General features: G+C 34.8%; 1 protein-coding gene across 1 annotated transcript in view; it reads right to left on the bottom strand.

Annotated features, from left to right (window-relative positions):
* The window catches only part of EYS (EGF-like photoreceptor maintenance factor), a 765,389-nt gene that overhangs the window by 268,576 nt on the left and 480,365 nt on the right, over positions 1–16,448 (bottom strand). Inside the window, exons 32-33 of the mRNA XM_085217834.1 lie at positions 3,830–4,020; positions 2,027–2,118 (exon numbers count right to left, since the gene is read on the bottom strand). Of these exons, the coding sequence (XP_085073960.1) occupies positions 2,027–2,118; positions 3,830–4,020 (283 nt within the window). The remainder of the gene's footprint in view (positions 1–2,026; positions 2,119–3,829; positions 4,021–16,448) is intronic.

The raw sequence follows: 16,448 nt of genomic DNA, 5'->3' as shown, positions 1-16,448 counted from the left end.
CCAGACAATCAGACGTGTGTAAAATAGGCACAATGATTTTCATTAAAAATAAGACTTAGTAAACAACCACGCTATCTTGCATATAAATACAGGGTTCTTGGGCACTGCTCTGAGGCACATGCTCCATTTTGCAGCCAAAACCACAAACTAATTTGGGGCAATATCCTATCTGAAATTATCAATCTTTCCAAGATCTGTGATGAAGATCCTGTCCTGTTACTGCATCCAGTTTTTTTCAGTTGTTACAGTTGAGACACAATATTCCATCATCGTGAGAAATTTATTTCAGAAATGCTGCTATTTTACTTTCAGTATGAACGTTTTGGTGAACTACAAGGACTGGATAGAGAGCAGTGCCTGACAGTAATATGCATGTTTATTTACAAACATTAAAAGGTGTAACATTACTGGTGTGAACAAAAGTAATGATCTCGGTAGGAAATTTGTCCTTTTCTTGGTCTATGATGTAAAATACTTTTCTGTAAGCAGAAAAGGAAGATATCATCACTAATTTTCATCATGCTTCAACTTGTATTACACAATCCTACTTCTATTCGTTTTGTTAAATTTGACAATATAGAGGCAGCATGCTGTTTGCAAATGGCTTACATTCAGTAACTGAAATGTGATGCATTTAGCGAATTTGTCAAAAATCTTTCTATCACAGCTCCACATCAAAGGTGCTCCAAACAATTAGTGATACTTAAGAAGAATGAAAAATTTATTTCACTGAAATAGTACATTACCATCATTATGCTTTTTTTTTTTTTTAAATTACCCATGATGTTCGTTCATAATTCTTAACATCTGCAAAACAAAGAATATCCTACCCTGTGCATATACAGTGTGGTATAGTATTCACCAAATCCTGCATTCCCGTCCTGGCTTTGCCAACTCCCCAGATACTGTTATTCCAAACTTACTTATCTCACTGAAAGTCAGTTCTGTGATGATTAAATCATATTTGCAAAGCTCTACACGGCCACTGAATAAGCAACTGCAATGTTTCACCACAGTTGTTTTAATTTTTATTCTGCCTTATTATACCACAGTTGATTAAACTAAATGTTAATTTCATGAAACAAAATAGTGAACATTTCAAGAATGATTATATTAAATCTAGTTGTCAACACATTTTTGTTAACAGAAAGGATATAAAGCAATGGGTACTTTTCAGTACGGAATATACTTTTGCTTAACTCAAGCACATGTGAAGATGCACTTTATGAAATCAAGATGATGCAGCTTCTAACCAAATCCTTCTGACATTTGTACCATTAAGATTTTAAATCCTAAGAAAATTTCAAAATCTATTTCTAGTCCATTACAGAGGCTGGACTGATCATCAACAACTACTCAATGCATATTATGAATCCTATTAATGTTATGCATTCTCCTTCTCTTTCAACAGCAAAAATCAGTTTGCCTCATCTTACCTGAACACTCCTTAATATTCATCATTCTCTGCAAATGAAATACCTTTTTAGACACACTGAAAATAGAAATGGGAATGTTTTTACCCCAGGCTATTGATATGCATTTTAGTTTGAATTATCAAGTTCTTTCCTTCTCAGGGAAGTCGGAGAATAAAAGATAATAATTACAAAATAGGTACATTTACACTATGGTAATTAATGCAGCCCTGTTTTTCAAGAATTACTACATCAAATGTTTCTAATAGTTACATTTTCGTTGTTGCAAATTCAGATTTTTCCTGATTTTTCCTTTATTAAGCATCTTGGACTTACTGCACAGTAGCTTTTCTGCTTGATTTGTAATTTTAGCTTTGGCACACGACAGTGATGAAAATAAATATATTTCCTTTCAGCACATCAGTGATGTAACTAGCACTGTCCAACTATTTGAAATATTCTTTCCAAGGAAGAGTTGCATTCCACACTGCCAGAAAATAATTTCACTGCACACATTCAGATACACTCATAGCTAATGGGATAAAATGTCACTGTCCAACTTAGACAATCTCTGAGGCAATTATAAACACAGACAACAATGAAATATAACTTACCTAATCTGCACTTTATACCATTGTCCATCATCCACTCTAGCAGGAGTTGTGATGTTTTTGATTTGAGTTGCTCTACCACATACAAATTGGTACTACAGAGTGGGAAAAAATGCTTTTATTACATTATTTGTACTATCTAAAGATCTAGTGGCTTAGAAACTTTTATTTAAAAATAAGAAATGGTCTCATGAAAACCTGAAGGACGTCATGCGAATCAAGAAAAACTAATGCTTTAAAGATCTAGATCAGGAGTCTACCATATAAAATATATATAAGCACATGAAAACGTTTGCTAGCCTGCATGAAAATGCTTTTATCTTTGTGTACTGTACAATCAGATTGTATTATTATATTATCATGAACCTGATTTGCAAAGAAGTTGACCATCTGCAACACAGTTGACCATGAGTAAATTTTACTTATCATTTTATGGCCTCCTTATAGTTCCAAACACGTAATGTAGCATGCAAGCTTGAGCATTTAGGAACACCATTTAATTTCCTATACTAATGTGAACAAGCACTTGATTTCATGGTTTGTCTACTTGTAATTGTAGCTTGATTGTGGGCTTAGAACCTCTTGTTCATTGGGCTTTAAATCTACGTTTAATTGAACATTTTGTGAATGATTAAGTGAATTCAATTAGTTTTAACATGGCACACTGGGAACTCTGAATAGATTTTTGTCAATTAAAGCACTTTCATATTTTATGGTGCTTACGATATGTTAGGAAAATATTTTTCTGCATCATTACTTTACTATGAACAAGTAAGATAGACTTAAATCCATCCGCATTTTCTAAATCTTGAATAATATCCTGTCCAAACTACCCTTGTTTATTCCAGATTAAGATAATCACTATAAAATAAAACACAGTAAATAACAATATAATAAAATAAAGTAAAAGGTTATTTTTTATTATTTTCCCTTTTATCTGCAGTTTATATACCTTTTTATAATCAAGTTCTTTAAAACATGAAAATCAATAGAATACGAATATTCATTTCACTATTCTTGCAGAACACTCATTTCTCTATCTTTGCAGAAGAATATAATAGCTTTTGGAAGTTTTTAACAGTAAAAAGGAAGATCCATTATGAAAAAAGAAACCATTCTTCTAATATCTTAAATCTTCTTACATCTCTTCACAAATACAAAATTATGTCTTCCTCAGAAAAGAAGAATGATTTGCCAAAGGTAAAGATAGCATAGACTTCATTCCTTACTGTGTATACACAAATGTATTTTAATCTACTTTGTTCACACAAGTCAAGCAAATAGTTTTTTTGGATACTTTGGAACTTCAATTAACACAACAAATTGAGTAAAAGGTTTCTACTCATACCCATGTAGTAAGAAAGATTTGTTCTCTTCCCTTACACAGTAAATTTTTTTAATGACAAAAGTCATTCAGTTCCACAGCCTTTTTCTTCACAACAATTTTAATGAACACATGAGGAGATTAAAGAGGTTTAGTCTTTGCACGTAAGAAGGAATATCTAGAAAAATCTGATTGTGTTCTTTTTTTGTCTTTAAATGTGATATTTTCTGAGAGACTTTCCCCTTGTAACTACTATTCAGTTTAACCAAGAACTACCTCTTATGAGACATATACTCACATCCCATGAGACATCATTCTATGAAAAGTTTGACAAATATTTTCCTTAAAATACTAAAGAATCTCAATAACCTCTACAGCACATACAATCCTCTACAGTAAAAAAACAGAAAATATATATTAAAATTATTATAGATCCCAACTTTTACTTTCTTCCCCTTTAGCAGAATATTTTGATGCCTTACCTGTAAGATGCCATGTCTGATAAAAAGCTGAATTAAAAACTGTCCTATTGTTTCCGAGCTCTCTTCAATATATAGGAGTAGTCCATCAGGTTTATAGGTCTTAAATTCCAAGTGGATGAAGTTTTGCATGTTTAAATGCAAGCCTTGAAATTTCAGGTAAGAATCACCATAATAGTGAGCATAACTAAAATCTGTAAATTAAATTTTGAGAGAGATAAATAAAAGGATACATTTTTTGTCTATAAACACTGTATTCTTATTCTACTAACAGTAGCAAAGATAAAGGATACTCTTTTACATCTATCAGATCAACACGTAAGAATAAAAAAAAATGGTATTAGTTTTATTCCTTCAAAGACTAATGCTAACAATACGTAAAACCAAACATAAAGGTATATGATAACCAGTCAACTAGGATCAATGCCCGAAAGGAAAGGCTCTGAAGTTGATGGCACTTGGAAAATACCTAGCAGCAAAGAAACATGTTCTCAAGCAAATCTTTGGTCTTGCTTAAGACAAAAGTAGTTTTCTGAAAGTTAGGAATTCACATAGTTTTCTGTGAAAAAAATCAAGGAGTCTTCTTCTTTCTTTCCCTTCCTCCCTCCCTCCCTCTTTCTCTTCCTTCCATAATGTCTTTTATTTTCTTCCTCTTTTCCTTCTTTTCATTTTCCTTCCCTTTCACTTCCACATTTTGTGTTTCTACAGGATCAGTATTCAACACACACATATATTCATGAACAAATTCAAACGCTTATGAGATTAGCTTTGTACTTCCCAGTATTTACACTGACTCCTGAATCAGTACATCTATCTGCTCTAAAATAATTAAAAACTTTCTTTTCCACACATGTGACACAAAAGAAATTTAGTTGTTTTGTTGTCATAGAACTATAATATTTTGAATTTTTTACAAGTAAGAATAAGCCTCACTTCTAGAACCACAGAAAATACAATTACTTGCTTAAACAACTTTATGAGAGTGTTATAAATTTAAAGAAATAACAACAACTTATCCATCCTGCCAAAAAAAAGTCAGTAAAACAATACAAACCTAGATAAAACACACAGCATGGAGTAAGTGAATTTTGTTATTTTGCTTGGCTAATATCTCACTGAATATGTGAACTGAATATGAGTATCTCTGAAGACTACAAATGCCATTTATGTTTTCTAAAATAGACTGAATTTTAATTTTTTGGACACTGATTTCAACAGCAAATAATATGTTTAAATTGTGAACACCAATGATATCGGCATAAATTACACGCTACACCAATGTAGCCCTCCTTTAAAGTTATGCTGAATTTTATCTTTTCATGTCTTTTCAGAAAGCCATTTACAAATTTGTGTTTAGAATCACTATAGTCAAACATTCAACAAATGTCTTCAAAAATTCCGAGAAGAGGTGAAGAACAAATAGCAATAAAACACTGATATACGTACGCTATATATTCAGCATTGTAGAAGAAACCAAAAACTTCAAACAATACCAATTGATAATCACTGGTGTAAAAAAAATGTGCTCATAATTTTAGATGTATATAGATTTTACATTTCTGTTATGAAATACAGGCCTTTATCTGTAAAGTTCAGGAAACTCAAAATTGATCAGACAATTTCCTCCATTTTACAGACAGGATTATCACTCTATAAAAAGAGCAGACACAGCTTTAGAGGATTACCTCCAATCCCCACCCCTGTTTTGTTCACCTTCTCAATTTCTAAATCACTCCCTCATTCCATTTGCCCTAACCTGCCCCTGTGCATGGTTTTGCTCCTCCTACAGCATCATGCAGCTATTTACACATCCCTGAGACACTGATATTAAACCTGCCTGACTCCACTTAGGAGTTATGTTCAGCACATAATTAAGAAAATTTGTGCAAATAGGTTGAAGTGTTGTATTTTCTCTGATGCCGCACTGATGCAAGGCATCTGATCACTAGAAAGGATATTAAAGTCTCTATACTGTGCGAAGAAAAAGAAAAAAGGGCAGGGAGAGAGCAAAGGCATTTACCCATGCTTCCAAAATTTATATTATAAGTGGTAACTGTACCCAGAACTGGATCATCTTTAAGATTCAAGAAAGATCAAATAAACCAAAGCTAGTGGTTTCCACATTTAGCTTTCTACGATAATTATAGTAAGCATACAGATATTGCAGAAAAAAATTATACTTTATTCTTCCTGAGGTTCACACTTATTTATCTTCCTAAGATCCCAAATAAAGCTGCGTAGCAAAGTAATACATTCCATTATTCAATGGACCTAGCGACAATTTGCCTTCTTATTGGACATACGTTTATGCTGCTACAAAGGAAGCTTTTTAAAGGAAACAGTTCAGTAGTTAAATTATTGAAACAGTGTTTTGTGTCCATAAAAATGGAAAGAGTTAATGAGAGAAAGCATATAATTTGTTTTGCAGACTCCAGTTTTTATAAAACCAATCAAACATGCTACTTGAATCACAAATGGCTCCATACCCTCACATAATAGCTATTAACTAAATCTACCCCTGGGGTTTTACCTATAAGGAGTTTTACATTATTTTTAACAATACATAATTTCCTTTCATAGAACAGAAGCTTTGCTTATAATCCCTCTACCACACTTATAAAAGCAGCTTATCCATTTGACCTCCAGAATTGTCTTCCTAGATTGCTATTTGTCCTAAAGCAGAGGAGGGCTCATCACCCAATCCTAGCAAAGAAAAAAAAAAAAGAAGGAAAGAAATTGAAACTGTATTTTATCTTTCACTCTGAATGTCTAATACTTGCTTTTTCCTAAGAAACAGGAAAGCCCTTTGGCTGACAAAATCCTTTCAGCTGTAGCTTGTTCCCCTGCGTACATACAGTTCTCCACTTGAATTCATATTAATTTCAGAATGTTAAAAGGTTTGAGATCTAACCATGCCGTAAGCATCTACACAGGCAGTTCTGCAGCCCAGTTGACTGGCAACCTTCATTAATTCTTGCTAGTATCAACTGGATTTCCTCAGTTCCACTGAGCTTTGGCTGCCTAAGCTTCAGAACCAAGGGCTTCAAATTTAAAACCTGAGCTGGACAAGTGTACATCTTTTTCTTTTTTTAAAGGCAGTAAAAGATGATCAAAAATTTTAATATGCTCATTAGCCTGTCCTCATGGATTATGCAACTTCTGTCTCTGGATATTTGTCTGTCTAATGCATTCTCTGCAATTTGCCAGGATTCAGTTATACAGAGGATTCCAATAAACATTTTTCTTCTTTCTACTACTGTTTTGTAATGTTTCACATATTAAACTCCCTGATTGCTTCTTCCCTTTTTTATGGCCTCATCTTCTACATAATTCACTACTCTTTTAATTAGAAGTACCTTACAACAAGCAAAGAGAAGGCATCATCGTCTATTGAAGAGACTCTCATGAAAAATATTAACAATTCTGTATTTGGAAATTTTATCTATTTTTGATGAAGAATGAAAAGATCTCTTAGAACAGTGTATAACCACTGCCATGAGAAAGTTATGTTCATTGAAAACTAGGGAATGAGAAGTGACAATTTTCAGAAAAGTATATCCACTTGCAAGGTTTGCTTCACTGGACTAGATATAGAATCACTTCGCCCCAAAGCCAAACTCCAACAGCTGTCCCATAGCCAATGCTTGTGCAAACAGAATGCAAAGAGCAATACCTCTGGGATATCCTGTTAGCTTTCAGCAGATGAAACCTTTAGACAGCTGACTAACAGGCCCTGACACTCATAAGTGATTTTAACCAACTCAGTATCTGCTGTAAAGGTAATTGGCTGGATGAAATCCAGGAGATTTCTAGACAATCTCTTGATGCAGGCAACTAGTTAATCAGCTAGGAGAGATGCTGTGCAACACACCACCAAGGGAAGACTGTTGGATAATGTAAAGGTCAAGGGCAGCCTTAGCTGCAATGACTAGGAGACTGTGGAGTTTAAGACCCTAAACGAAGCAAGATAAACAGCAACTCCGAACTTGGAGAGACAGATTTTAACCCCATCGGGGATCTTCTTGGCAGAGCCCCATTAAAAAATTCTCTTGAGGGAAAAAGGGCTGAATAGAACTAACTAATCTTAAAAGACAGCATTCTCAGTGCTCAGGAAAGGAAAAGTGCAGAGGTGGAAGCAGAGACAGGCTGCTTGGAAGGAATATGAGATCAGAAGAATCTGGAAAAGCAAAGCTGGAATTGAAACTACCAAAATATGCAAAGGACAACAAGAAAGGTTTTGTATGCTACAACTGTTAGCAAAACAAATATTGCAGGGGCCCACTGGTCAGCTTGACCTAGTGCAAAACAAAGTTGAGATACTCAGTTTGCCTTATTATTCAGTGTTGAGCCTTGTTTTCCCACCTTTCAGATCCCTCCTAGCTCAGTTTGCAGAGTCAAACCACTTGGACATATGCAAGTCTGTGGAATGAGATGACATCTATCCATAGGTGTGGAAGGAAGCGGATGATGTCATTGCAAGATGGCTCTCTTCCATTTTCTGAGAGGTCGTGGCAGTCAGCAGAGACCCCTGGTGTCTGGAAAAAGGCACTCAGCCTTAACATCGTCTTTGGCAAGGCTACAGAGCAAACAATCTTAGAGGCAATTTCCTAAGTCATGAAAGACAAGACGACTACTGGGAACAGACAGCATGGGCTTACCAAGGCCAAATCATCAAGGCCTGAACCTCACTGCTTGCTATGATGAGAAGGATAAGTCCTTTAAAGGTCATTTTTCCTGCTAAAACACTGCAGGTATACCAGTACAGCACTGTAAGAAACTGTTACACATGAGGTACAATTTCCTGGGACTAGCAAGAATCAATATCCTGTAAACTGTGGCAAAATAAATTGATTTGCAGGATACTATAAACTGGTTTGCAGATCATTAAACTACTGATAACAAGAAGATTGACAACACACTGTAAAGAGAATTTAATTCAGCAAAATATACTGGGAGAGGACAGACGAGCACCTCAACCACCACTGACATTTCACATGAAGAAAAAAGCAGCATCTGCAATTCTTTGTACTAAGTCAGATAAAACATTTTATTTTACTAGCACTTCCATCCATTTCAGCCTCTATAAATAGTCATTCACAACATTCTTTTAATTTACAAAACACCTGCAGAATGTTTAAGTTCAAGAAATATTTTAGTGTATTATTGGAGAGATTAGTGCAGGTAACTCTGCAGTGACTTTGTAAGTAATTTTTTCATTTTTATTTCATAAAGGTATCTTCAGTCCTCTAACTAGAACATCACAAGGAAAACTCAGCCATAACATTTCACAATGAAACTTGGTGCCTAGGTTTATTTCTTCACTTTCTGAGGACCATGGAACATGAACAAAAAGTAAATTTTATTAGTATGCATTTATCTTTAAGTTGAACATTAAAAAATGAAGGGGGAGATATTTATAACAAAACTCTGTAAGTAGCAGAGCTGCTTAGTGAAACTTCCTTTCCTAATTGAAATGTATGTCTTCACCAAAATAATTTTAACATTATATGTTATTATAAAAACATGGTGCCTATGTCTGTGGTAGGGGGACTGGAACTAGATGATCTTTAAAAGTCCCTTTGAACCCAAAGCATTCTATGATTTTACGATTAGTCATTCTACGATTCTACACCCTGGAAAAGATTTTTAAACAACTGACTATTCTCAGTTATAGTTAAATATTTTATCAAAGCTACAGTGTATGCAAGCTTTTCACTTAATACTTCCAAATAATTTCAAACATTAAACAGCTATTTGCACTTGCTTCATTCAATTTACACTTCTGTTTGCACCTAGATCACATTTGATATTGATAATTGATTCTTTCTAGTTACTACCCTTTTCATACTGCAGTTGGTATGCACAGTTTTAATTATGTGATTTGATGGCAATTTCAGTCACTATATCTTCACAGACATGAGAGGCAGGAGGATAAGAGACAATGATTTTTAAGTGAAACAGGTAACTTTCCACAGCAGAAACATGCTTACTGTCAGAGCTGTAAAGAATTCATGCTTCACTACTTCTGTGAGGTCTAACAGAATATAAAAACATGGTGTAAGAGATTACTTCGGGAGGTCCAGGGCCCCCAATACAGCAAAGATGTGGAGCTGCTTGAGAGAGTCCGGAGGAGGGCCACAAAGATGATCAGGGAGCTGATCGCTATCCCTACGAAGCCAGGCTGAGTACCTGGGCTTATGACACTTGCCTGCTGCCTGATTTGCCTGGGCCAGCTATCTGAAACTTGCTTGTCTCTCCTGGACCCGCTGTCAGTTGCCTACTGCTAACCTGCTCTTCCTGACTAAGGCCAGCAAATTCTGCCACCACTTATCCTTGCACCGTTGCTCCTGCATCAGCCTTGGACCATTGGAACAGCATACAACAGGACACCATGGATCCTAGAGGTGACTATTCCCACCTGACATAATTCTTGCTCTTTTCCTATCTTTCCTATCACTCACCCACCTTCCCTTCCTCTATTTTATATTTGCAAACAGTATTTTAAAGGTTTTAGTTCATTTTCAAGTAAGTCTCATATTCTTCCATGTTGTCTTTAGTCTTTTCAGCTGAAATACCTTAAAGAAGAACAGAGCAATGACTTTCAACCAGTGTTTTTATTTCTAGATGCAGTGTACTTTCACTGTGATATGCCTCACCTTTGGTTCCACATAACATACCCTCAGTTACAGTGAGCCTGTTTTACCTGTCAGAGAAGCCTGTACTGTGTGACTAGTAGAGAATTATAGTTATGTTTTTCTCTCAAAGTTGAAATGTTCTCTAATGTGGCGTGCTAGACAACAATAAAATGTGGTTAACATCCAGAACTGTTGCTAGTGCAGCCTATAAGTAGCTTTTAAGCAAAGAAAAACAACAGTTATGAATAAACCCTCTTTACTGTTCTTTTGTCATGCTTACACAGAACTACAGATATGAGTAGTCTGCAAAATTCTTCTGAAAGGGAAACATGGCTGTTTTAGAGCTCCTGTCTTACAGCATTTGTCCTTGAAGTCTAAACATACACAAATACACACAAGTCAGCTCCCTGAAATGTATGGAAATTCAGATCCTAAAAGCCATGAAATTCATTCCTTTTTCCTGCAATTACTGTATAATTTCTCTTTTCACAGGCATTCAGTCAGTCAGTCCCACTGATCCATTTGTTGAATAACTCCTTCAGTTTCCAGCCAGATTGATTCACATGAAAACCCATACCTTTACTGGCTGTTTGTAGAGAGATCTGCATTTACCCTTCCTGCTAACTCCATAAAGGAATAATTGGCCGCATTTGCTTTTATTTTCAATCCTCACTCCCAATTCTGTTCAAGAGATATAAAATACAGTTAGAAAAAGAAATTTCCTATTTAATATATCTCTCAAATACATTAACACTTTCAAAAGTGTAACTTAGATAAGTCTATTTCAAAGTAAATGGAAATCTGATGTACCTTTTTTTTTATTCCTCAGAACTATAACAATTTGGAGAGCTTTAGCTCATGCGCCTTTATTGATGAATTCAGGAAATTCGTGAATTTGGAATAATTTTTAGATGATATTCACAAAAAATACTGAAGTTTTAACACCTAACATTAAGCTTCCAATCTCTGTTAATTTCTATTTCAATTTTCATGGATGCCTGCATTCTGAAAGCCAAACTAATGGCCGCTTACTGGTGCCCAGTCTCAGCACTTCAGACAATACTTTTTTTCCAGAATCACTTAGCACAGGTAAATTATGAACATTAACTGCAATACTGGAACAATTGTAACTGCAACATAATTTCTGGAAATAGTTATTTGCAATTTATACAAATAATACATACGCATTTTTCAATACCTTAAAATTCAATATTTATTAGCAGTTAGAATACAAAAAACAAAATCATTAGAATAACCCTAATTGGAATGGCCCCAACAGGTTCATCAAATCCAAAGTTGATTTCAAATTTCTGTTATTCCTCCAGCCCTTTCCTTATACTGACAGAACTTGAACTCTATGCTCATGCAAGTTTTCTCCTTCAGTTACTTGCCCGTGAGCAATGCTTAAATCGTCAGTTTACCTTCTTACTTTCAGATGCCAAAAATCCTCTTCCTCTTTTGCACTCAAACATTTTCAAGGCCCAGTATAATATCTTTTCCAAGGTTCAGAAAATTATTGCTAGGATCTTATGCCAAAGCATCTTTTGGTATATTTCACTGATGTTGAAATTAGACTGACAGAAATGTCTTCTCTAAAAGCAAAACTACTAAAGATTGCTATACGAGACATGTCAACTGACACTTGGAAATCCTCATGGTTCTCTTGTCTATGCATTTAATGCTAAGTGTTGTAATTAAATTCTACTCCTACCATTACTGATAAATGTATTCCATCAATAATTCAACTTGAAAATGCAAGTGTATGATATAATGGATGAAAAATCTGACATTTAAAAAAACACAATCAGAACAAGATATATGTAATGCAGCTTATCTAAACTAAAGGTTTAGAAGAATGAGAGCATAACAGAGGCATTGACTCTACTGAGTTCTAATAATAAAATACTTAAAATGTCTACAGGTGGAAATAAGCAAGAAAATCCTAGAAGTTTCAAGTATTTCTTCTTTAGTTGTCTAGTTTGATCACTCTTGCTTATTTTTTGAATAAATGTTTTTCTGTCTACAAATAATAATTCTTTTTCTAGAAGAGAATAGTTTCAACACAGCAAAAGCCATAAATTCCATACATACTTCATATTATATATTTCTACATATATATAATTTCTATATGTACTTCATATATACTGGAGTACAATGTCAGATACTGTCTTATGTTTTCTTAATTGTAAAAGTGAATATATTAGTTGATTGCTGTACATTTAAAAGTCATTTCTTTATATGTGTTGATACATACATATATCACCAACCAAGAACTGAGAAAGTGCTGAATCCTCACCACTCCCTGAACTGAGTGAAAGGAGGAACAAGACCTTCTAATAGTAGTCCATTTAAATTATACAAGACAGTTGGAATATAATTAATGGAGGAATTTATTTTTATTATTCATTAATAAAATAGTTCCTAAAATGGGATTTTGTTTAATGTTTAAATGTGGGTTTTGATGTAAAATACACTGCATTTTCAGTGTATTAATTATTAGCTTAGTGAGAGGAACTGAGATCTTTGTGACTGCTATCTGCCAGTGTTTTCCTGTAGGAGATTTTCCAACACATTGGCTAGTTCTACAACATACAAATAATGGAGAGAGGTATATTAAGTTTACTGCGATCTGCAGGTGTATAGAAGAGATTCTTTCAGTGAAGGTATAAAGTCAGAATAACTCAGCCGCATACGGTTCTATTTCAGCTAAAGCCTGTGCTGTTTCTTTCCTTTTAGATGTACTATGAGGGACAGAGAGAGGATCAAATATTATAGCAGGAATCAGCAGCTGCTCCCATCTTGAGGATAACAGGGCTTGCTTTCAGCAGAACTTCACAAGCAGCGGTAAAATCTTTCCCTCCTGCTCCCCCTTCTACAAAGGGCTGGCAGCTGGTGCACAGCCGCCACCAAGCCCTGCTCTGCTGCTTGCATGCTGACAGCCCCACAGCCAGAAGGCACCGCAGCCGCCGCTGGGAGAGCAGTAGAGCGATCCCTAAGCTATCTGGGCTTCTTTTTTTTTTTTTTTTCCTACTCATAAACCTACTTGCTATTTTCAGTCTCTTACAATTGAACTTTGAACAAATGTAACTGAACTAGTTTTAACATTTTAGATACTGCTTTATAAATTTCAAAATAAATTTTCTTGCTGGTCACAGCAAGAAGTATACATAAAATGGCTTGGAAAATGTCCTTCATAGTATTGTAAACTAATCCAGAAGGTAAATCTCTCATTATTCAGAATAAATAATATAGGATCAGAATAGAACAATAATCAAAATCTTGCATAGTGCCCTAAGAACTGCATACCAAAAGCACAACATTTTCATTCTATAATGAGGTAAGCAATAATTCACTCCCATACAATAGCAGATCAATCGCTTAAGCAACATGATTTTCTGACTAAAAGAACAAACAAAAGAACATTGTGAAATCCAGAATAAAACCAGATTTATAACTGGTCAAATCCACTGGGATAAGGGATGGATTTTTAATTATTATTATTATTTTTCTAATGAAGCAAAAAAATGTAATTGTGAACAAGTTTAGAGATGAACAGTATTCACAGCAGTTCCCTACCAAGCTGTCTTTTACAAACAAGCTGAAGCTATTGATCCTAATAACAGGGCGCTCTGAAATAATTTGCCCCACCTGCTGGAAGTGTGACTGTCTCTATATCTTACATATACAACTGAGTTTAATCTATTGTACAGCCTGCTTTTATTTTCCCCAAACCACACTGCAGTGCTAAGGAGAGGCTGTCTTATAAAAGAAATATTAAAGCACTTAACTAAAAGTGCGGGGAGCCTTATTCCTCCTTCCCTCATTAACCTACATTAAGTAGCAGAAGCCTGCAGGCTGCCTAGTATGCATGGATTTTATCCCCACTTAATTTAGGAGTTCTAAAGAAGACCTGCACGCGTGCAAAATATTGACAAAAGTCATTTGGTGAATGTTAGAAGTTCTTAATCATTCACAGTATTAATTTACTCAGTTATGTACAATAATGGAGGTATAAGATGGATGAATACAACATCACACGCTGTTTCATTTTCTAAGTAGCAATGGTCTAGGTCCTGCTAATATAACAAGTACTAACAAAACAAATGCTGCCATGAATATTTAAGAATTTAAATAGGGAAAAAATTATTAATAACAGTACAGAAAATGCCACACCACATAAAACTCAGTGAATGTTTTGAAGGTCATCCAAATGAACTAGGTTTAAAAATAGGATCGATAAATTTAGTAGATATCGTTTATGACAATGTATTAGGGAAAACCAAAACTCAAAACATATAATATGTGATTCATAAAATAGATAGCCAAAGGAGTGCCAGATCTTCCCTCTTCCTTTGTATGAAAACTAGTCACTTGTACCGTAAGTACAAAATTCTTACTTGACAGCTTTTTTAATATGGGAACTTGCAGCTCAGGGGTAGCAGAAGACATAAAATTATAGTGCTGTTTGAGTAACTTATTTCAAAATACTCATTTAATGTAATTTCTTAGCTGAAAAATTTTAGTTCACAGTTGGAGTTACAGATTAAGCACTGTAGAATAATTTCCCCTGTGTAGAAGAACTCCTAGTGCCAAAAAAGCCTTCCCAGAAATGTTGCGTAGCAAAGATTTTGTATGAATCATGAAGATTAAAGCATTCAGATATAGGACGTCTTCCAGAATAACTATATGTATCAAATTTGTCTCCAGTAATGAAGCAAACTCATGTTGCTTCAGAGTCAGTGTGTTTGTTTGCATTATGCTTGACTGTAGCGTTCCTGGTTGGAATCTAAAAAATATATTTACACACACACACAGTATATACAAGATACAGGGTTTCTAAAAACGCGTTCAGGAAAAGCTTCCCACTTTTGATCATAATATAAACAGAAAGCTAACTGCAAACCTAACTGCAGGGACTTGTCTGAATGAGATAAGTGGCTTAAGAAATACTGGCTAGCAAGCAGTCAGAGCTGTAAAACAAAGAGCAGTCACCCATACACCCTTATTTCTGAAGGAAAAAAAAAATAAAAGTCAAGTAGGTGAAGGTGTTCGCTATCAAGATGATACAGGCAATTAAAATGGCAAGATCAAGAGATTTTGCTTCTGAAGAAAGTATGTGAAACATAGCATTTGATCATGTTACAGAGAAATGCATTTATATGGGAAAATTTTCCAATAGAAAAGAAGATCTGAGGACAATAAGAAAAGCTGGAAACACTGGTTACATTTAGAATAGATACAAAGACATTAACAAAGTAAAAAAGATGCTGTAGAGATAATATAGCCACATACATTTATGCATGCCACATAAGAAACTCAGAAGATATTATAATTCAGATAAGTGAGCAAAAGTGAGAAAACGACAGAAAAGAATCCTAGCTAGCAAAAGAGAGAGAGCAGACAGGATAAATCAGGAGCAAGAGGGAGAATCAGCAAAGTCACTAATGCAAGCTGAGGGGAAGGTAAGTGTTAAGAGCTTCACTCTAAAGAAGATTATGGATGGCATTTCTGAAATTGTGAAAAAGACAAGACAGGATTATCTGTGATCAGAACTCAGGTGGAAGCTTATGCAAAGTGGTAATACCATCTGGCAACCTGCAACAGCAGAAGAATTAATTTACCATGTAGAGGTCCTTGCCAGCTTTCTGCTCATGTTTGCAGTTGCTCTTCTCACATTCATGGAATGATGTTGACTCTTCCACAAGTATGAGGAAACCATAATCAGCTTTCACTTACAAAGCACATCTACCCAGATCCTCTGTAACTTTAACAAAACAACATCTTTCAACTACTAGTTTATCAGCAAGTTCCTCATAGGTATAAAAGATTATTTTACAGAAAATAAGAATGGAAAACAAACATTTAAGTCAAGTCCTTCTGAAGGAAAGCATGGGCTCTGAATGTTAGTATCAATTAAAGAGATTACTTGTTATTTGGATGGGTTATCTAATTTATCCATAAAAAAAGCTGGAAAAAAGCTGTATATC

This window comes from Meleagris gallopavo, chromosome 2, assembly GCF_905368555.1.
Source record: "Meleagris gallopavo chromosome 2, MGAL_WU_HG_1.1, whole genome shotgun sequence".
Lineage (NCBI taxonomy): Eukaryota > Metazoa > Chordata > Aves > Galliformes > Phasianidae > Meleagris > Meleagris gallopavo.
This window is presented reverse-complemented; position numbering and strand designations above follow the sequence as displayed.